This window comes from Herpailurus yagouaroundi, unplaced genomic scaffold (assembly GCF_014898765.1).
Source record: "Herpailurus yagouaroundi ecotype Mexico unplaced genomic scaffold, PumYag 66402, whole genome shotgun sequence".
NCBI classification, from domain to species: Eukaryota; Metazoa; Chordata; class Mammalia; order Carnivora; family Felidae; genus Herpailurus; species Herpailurus yagouaroundi.
Genome location: NW_024419382.1, coordinates 1 through 6,960, shown reverse-complemented (window position 1 = coordinate 6,960; position 6,960 = coordinate 1). Strand labels below are relative to the sequence as shown.

The following is a 6,960-nucleotide window of genomic DNA, read 5'->3' as shown; positions in this document are numbered from 1 at the left end:
GGGAACGAGGCCCGGCGCGCGCCTCGCCCACCCGGGTCGACCCCGAAAGCGCGCGCGCGCGGGTGGGCGGGAGGGGGCGGGACGGAAGCGCGCACCTCGAGGAAAGCTCAGGAGACCCAGGCCCAGCACTAGGGTCGCCCCTAGGAAAAGCGGGACTTTGGGAGGGGCCGTTTCCTGTCCCTTCGCCCCAAAGAAAGATTCTAACCCCCTCCAGACCCAAATGCCACTCTCCTGGACAAACAGTGTCAGAGAGAAAGGGCGACCACCAAGGGTGATTTCTGCGATGGCCCCATCCTCTCTGATTCCTGGCCGGGGTCGGTAGTCATGGTAACCCTTCCGCGGTCTGGAAGCCTCCCCCTTTGTGGTTATGAAGTCCCAAACCTGCCCTGTCACTGGACTTGGGGAAGGTTGCTAAGGTAACCTAAGCCCCTGGTGGTCCTTCTGCCCCCACCCTCATTCGGTTATTATGGCAACCTCACCTAGCACTCAGGTAGCAAGGACCCCAGCCCCAAGGACACTGACTGCTGAGAGAACACCTCTTTCCCAACCCCTCCCCCTAGCCGCCCAGCTGGCATTACCATGGTAACCGGATCCCCCCCTCTTTCTCGTCGTGGGAGGCCTGTGGCCCAAACCAACCAGGTGTTTTTATTTAGAGGAGAAGATGCTCTCTGCGGAGGACTAGTTGCTATGGTTACAGGGCCTGGACCAGGAGGTGGAGACGGGCAAGGGCAAGCCCTGGTTACTATGGTAACAAGAGCAGCCCCACCTCCCCCCCCCCCCCCCCCGCCCCCTTCCAGGGACCCTAGGAACCAGGCCCACCAAGGCAGGGGATGTTTTAGGATTGTGTCTCAGGATGGAGTGTGTCTAGGGAAGGCGTTGTCATGGTAACAGCTCTGGTCACTTCTAGCCCCACCTCTCTGGACACATTCATAAGAAAGGGATGGTTATAGGTCGCTGTGGTAACTGACACCCTTCCCACCCGCTCCTGAGACACTCCAGGTGGTGCCTGAGCTTATGGAACTTCAAGAAAAAGGATTCTCTGACCTTCTCGCTGCCACTTCTGTAGGTAAGATGAAGCCGTACTCTCTTGTGCAAAATTGGCTGATTTGGGGTTTTCTGGTCCTTGTTCCCTCAGCAGTGCATTTGAGCTGGTCTGGAACCGCCCACCGGGAGCTCCCACAGCAGCCTAGGAGGTAAGAAGTCCCACAGTGTCACCAGCACTCAGGTGGAAATCGCCCTTCTCCCCCAAGCCGTTCCTACACATCGCTCATTTTCTTCACCTGCCACATTCGCACCCCGCAGATGCAGCAGCTAAGACTCAGTCCAGATCAGAGCTCAGGCCGGGTGAACCTAGGCCTGAAGGGAATCTGGATCCACTGACCCTTGTTTGATGGGACATGGAGAGACACAAAGTCTCCTCTTAACTGTCCTCTCCTTCCCTGACCCTCTTTCCTCTGCCACACCCCCGCTGGTCTCCTGACCTATCTGTAAGTTGTGAGTGTGGCTTTTGTCTGCTTACCTCTGGAGGGCCTGCCCAATGACTGCCTCCGTCTTCCCGAGTCCCCAGAAGAGTTGACGGGTTGAAGTACGGAATATGCCATATTCAGCTTTGAAAGCACCTGCAGAATGTTCGCTGAGGGTGGACAGAGAGCTGGGCTGTCTTGAGTGGACTCAAGAGGGATAGCAGAGTTTATTGGTTGAAAACAGTAAACTGGACAACACTCGCCAGGTTTGGGAGTCACATCTGGGTCCACCATCTCCCAGCTGTGTGACCTTGAACGAGTGACTTCACTTCTCTGTGCTGCAGTTTCCCTCATCTCTAAATGTGATCAGAACTTGAAGAGCAAACAAGTTCCTATGTGTAAAGTGCTTAGAAAGGGGTCTGGCGTGTCACGATTGGCTAGAACCGTTGATAGTATCATCCTGATGGGATTCAGAGAGAGAACATTCGCACCTTCAAAATCATCATTTCATCCACTTTGCCCCGATAAAGGAGATTTGAGCCCTCATAGTTGGGGAAGCCAAGAGCAACCTAGTCAGGGGGCTGAATGATTCCTTTCTCTTTATTCTCTGGTGCCTTCGCTTGCTTGTCTGACTGTCATACTCACTGGTCTCTGAGGACCCCATTTCTGTCCTCTGTCCGGCTGGGCATCTTGGGGCCTAGAGTCAGCCAGACAGAGCATTCCAATAGCCAGATGGTTTCTATCTCTGAGCCCCACGTTCCCCATCGGAACACCTAGACTCAGTCACTGGAGCCACACAAATTTATTAAGCACCTGCTATGTGTCAGGCACTGAGCTGTGCCCGGAGTATACATCAGGGAACAAAATAAGAAGTGAAATCTACGTGATAACGATGAGGGGAGAAAACGCAGGGATGGGTGGGGCGCACGAAATACGAGGGTGACGGGGAGATGCATTTTGAGAAAGAAAAGCCAAAGAGAGGGCTCACTGGACAGGTGACATTTGAGGAGAGGCCTGAAGGCCAGGAGGGAGGAGCCATGTGGAGACCTGGGGATGAGCTTCCGGGCAGAAGGAGCCCGCTGATCTTTGGCCATGGTGTCCCGGATGTATTTGAACGCTGGTGTTCGGCGGGCAGCGCGGCTGGAGCGAAGAGTGGGAGGGGGTGGAGGATTAGACAGAGCCCAGGGGGCCCCGGTAAAGACTCGGCTTTTCCCTTGAGTGAGTTGTGGGCCACAGAAGGGTCTGAGCAGACGCAGGACGGGATCTAATTTGAGTTTTAACAGGATGCCTCTGGGCGCTGAGTGGGAGATGCGGGCACAGCAGGATGATGGTCTCTTTTTAGAATCTTCAGAAGGTTCCGAAACTATCCGTGGTCTCTCCTGTGCTTCTATGTACATACGCTCTAAGCGTCTAAGATTTTTAAGACCCCGAAGATTCTGTGGTTCCAAAGTCTCCTGCCCCCCCCCCCCCCCCCCCAGTAATGTGAGGTCAGGGTTGCTGTCTGTCTTTGTGTGCCATGTGTCCACTGCTGTGCCCCCAGTGCCTCAAACAGTGCCTGGCACGTTGTAGGAGTTCCACAAACAGAGGGAAGGACTGAAGGAAGGAAGAATCAATCTAAGATCCAGAAGGCAATTCCAAGGTTCTAAAACTTAAGTTGTTAGGGCGCCTCGGTGGCTCAGTCAATTAAGTGTCCGACTTCGGCTCAGGTCACGATCTCAGAGTTTGTGAGTTCAAGCCCCGCATCAGGTTCTCTGCCATCAGTGCAGAGCGCACTTCAGATCCCCTCTCTCTCTCTCTCTCTATCGAAAAATAAACATAAAAATAAAAGTTGCTCTTAAAGTGCAACTTGGATTCTTAAGTGTCGGCCGAGGCGGGTCAGAGAAGGGGAAACAGGCCTGGGATGGGTGAAGAAAGATAGGAGCCTATTCCTGGTGGGAGATAGAGAGGGAAGAGGCAGGAAGACTCAGGCCACATAGTGCAGAGTCGGGCTTCAGGAACTTGAGGCATGGGGGGCCCAGGGAGGACTTCTGACCCAGCCTGGGGTTCGGGGAGGGCTTCCTGGGGGAGGAGCCATCAGAGCTGAGGCCTAAAGCGTAAGTAGGCGCTCTCCAGGAGAAAAGAGGCACAGAGTCTGACACATGGCAGGAGACGGGGCCGGACCCGGTGGGCCAGCAAGGGACAGGTCGCCCAAGGGCTCGCGGGATGTTGTAAGAAACTTAAACTTTCTGCTCGGGTTACCGAAGAGCCATGGCAGGTTCGGACCAGGGAGGGAGAGGTCAGGTTTGTGCTTTATGAAAACCTCTCTGGAGGGGATTTCGTCAGGAAACCAGGGAGGGGTGCCTGGGTGGCTCAGTCAGTTGAGCTCAGGTCATGATCTTGCATTTGAGGGTTCAAGCCCCACATCAGGCTCTCTGCTGTCAGTACAGAGCCCTCTTCAGATCCTCAGTCTCCCTCTCTCTGCCCCTCCTCCGCCTCACACATGCTCGCTCCCTCTCAAAAATAAATAAAAACATTAAAAAAAAAAAAAAAAAAAAAAAAGGAGACCGGGGAGGCTGAGGGGGGGATCTGGGTGGACCCGGGCCCAAGAGGGAGCTTTGGTCAGAAGTATTCAGGTGGGTGGGAAGATTAGCTGGGTCTCTGATGTCACCCTTCCCGGGAGGAGTAGAAACCCATGGAAATCCCTCGTGGAAAAACATTCTGAGTATCTACTCCTGTGCCAGAGACCAGCCAGAGCTTCAAAGTTGTGCGGGGCACGGGGAGGCAGCGCCACCTGGAGGTTGCTTAGGAGTGCGGCCAATGAATGAAGAGTGGGCGTCCCCTACCTCCCCAGCCTCTTTTGGGCTGTCCCACTCCCCTTAAAAAAAAAAAAAAAAAAAAAAAATTCTAGGGGGACCTGGGTGACTCCGTCTGTTAAGCAGCTGACTCTTGATTTCGGCTCAGGTCGTGATCTCATGGTTCGTGAGTTCAAGCCCCCTGTCAGGCTCTGTGCTGACTGCAAGAGCCTGCTGGGGATTGTCTGTCTCTCTCCCTTCCCTGCTCATGCTCTCTCAACAAACAAACATTTAAAAAAATTTTAGTTGTGGGGGTGCCTGGGTGGCTCAGTCGGTGAAGCATCCGACTTCGGCTCAGGTCACCATCTCACCGTTCCTGAGTTGGAACCCCACGGCAGGCTCTGTGCAGACAGCTCAGAGCCCGGAGCCTGATTCAGATTCTATGTCTCCCTCTCTCTCTGCCCCTCCCCTGTTCGCGCTCTCTCTCAAAACTAAACATTAAAAAATTTGTTTTTGAGTTGTAATAAAATACACAAAGCAAAATTTATCATCTAAACAAATTTTTTTCATTTTTTACATTTATTTATTTTTGAGAGACAGAGCATGAGCATGAGCAAGGGAGGGGCAGAGAAAGAGGGAGACACAGAATCCGAAGCAGGCTCCGGGCTCTGAGCTGTCAGCACAGAGCTCGACACCTGAGCCGAAGTCGGACGCTTAACCGACTGAGCCACCCAGGCACCCCTCATCTAAACAATTCTTAAGCGCATAGTTCAATAGTGTTGTATATATTCGACATTATTGTGCAGTTTCCAGAACTTCCTCAATCTTGCAAAACTGGAAATCTATACCCATTAAACAACTCCATTTCACCCTCCTCACAGCCCCTGGCAACCACCTTTCTACTTTCTGGCACTAGGAATTTGTTTGTTTGTTAAGTTTATTTATTTTGAGAGAGAGCGAGCACGGAGGAGGGGCAGAGAGAGAGAGAGAGAAGAGACAGAACCCCAAGCAGGCTTTGTGCTGACAGCACAGAGCCGGAGGTGGGACTCGAGCCCATGAACTGTGAGATCATGACCTGAGCCGAAATCAAGAGTCTGATGCTTAATGGACTGAGCCAGGCAGGCGCCCCTATGTTTCTAGGAGTGTGATCCAGGCCGTGGTGGTTGTTTAATGAGTAGGCAGTATTAAAAATCAGGGTAATTCTGATTTAAGAAAACATTTCTAGCTTTTCTTGCAAAACCAAACCAATCTGGCCGACCATCAGATGACCAGATGGCACAGGAGTTGAGGAAGTGAGAAGGGGACTGTGGGGGAGGGGTTCGGTGCCCATGCTGCAGCCTCCCCCCCCTCCCCCCCCCGCAGCCCGGACAGGGTGTGAGAGGGACAGGAGAGAGAGATCAGGAGGGGCTTCCTGGAGGAGGGAACGGTGGAGCAGAAGGTGCAGCCTGGGCTCGGGGATGGAGTTGGGCATTTCTAATCGAACCCAAAACAGAATGAGAAATCGACAAAGAAAAGGATAAGGAATAGGTGGGATTGAACAAGGAAGAAGGGAAGGTGAATCACTTGATAAAAACTTGCTAAGCACCAGGTCCTGTGCTGGGTGGAACGTGGGACCCAGCAGTGATCGAGACCAGCTCAGGGCCGGCCCTCATGGGTCTCACAATCCAGTGGGAGGATGCAGACCTGCCCCCACGCAGTAATGACGTAGAGTGGTGGACTAGGGTGGGAGAACCCAAGGAGCTGAAGGAGCCCAGAGCGGGGTGGATGGGAAGTCAGAGAGGGCTTCCTGGAGGAGGGCAAGTCAGAGCTGACACTATATAGAGAAAGGGCTGGGAGAGAAGGGCAATGCTGAGGATTAAGGAGGTCTGGTAGGAGGTTTCTGACAACCAGCTCCAGCCTCCCCTTTCATTCTCCCTCCTCAGGATGCCCTGGAGGCCCAGCTAGGGCCCGACTTTGACCCCATGCGGCTCACCCGCTGCCAGGCTGTCCTGGCAGCCGCCATCACGCTCAACCTCCTGGTCCTCTTCTATGTCTCGTGGCTACAGCACCAGCCCAGGAACTCCCGGGCCCGGGGTCCCCGCCGTGGAGCTGCCGCCGGCCCCCGCGTCACCGTCCTGGTGCGCGAGTTCGAGGCCTTCGACAACGCGGTGCCAGAGCTGGTGGACTCCTTCCTGCAACAGGACGCGGCCCAGCCGGTGGTGGTGGCCGCCGACACGCTCCCCTACCCACCCCTGGCCCTGCCGCGGGTTCCCAACGTTCGTCTGGCGCTACTCCAGCCCGCCCTGGACCGGCCCGCCGCCGCCTCGCGCCCCGAGACCTATGTAGCCACCGAATTCGTGGCCCTGGTGCCCGACGGGGCTAGGGCCGAGGTACCGGGCCAGCTGGAGCACATGGTGGAGGCGCTCCGGGCCGGAGGTGCACGCCTGGTGGCCGCCCCCGTCGCCTCGGCCAACCCCGCCCGCTGCCTGGCCCTGAACGTCAGCCTGCGCGAGTGGACCGCCCGCTACGGCCCCGCCCCGTCCGCGCCCCGCTGCGACGCCCTGGACGGAGACGCCGTGGTGCTCCTGCGCGCCCGCGACCTCTTCAACCTGTCGGCGCCCCTGGCCCGGCCGGTGGGCACCGGCCTCTTCCTGCAGACGGCCCTCCGCGGCTGGGCCGTGCGGCTGCTGGACCTGCCGTTCGGCGCGGCGCGCCTGCCCCCGCTGGCCACGGCCCACGCGCGCTGG

The 6,960-nt window shown here is 55.9% G+C and overlaps 1 protein-coding gene across 1 annotated transcript; it reads left to right on the top strand.

Moving 5' to 3' along the window:
- Positions 1–13: 13 nt before the first annotated feature.
- Positions 14–6,957, top strand: LOC121024618 (fukutin-related protein; the record flags this gene model as incomplete). The annotated part of the gene is made up of 2 exons (XM_040466825.1): positions 14–1,193; positions 6,157–6,957. A coding segment is annotated over exon 2 (762 nt), but the record flags the coding sequence as incomplete, so codon positions are not given.
- Positions 6,958–6,960: the final 3 nt, after the last annotated feature.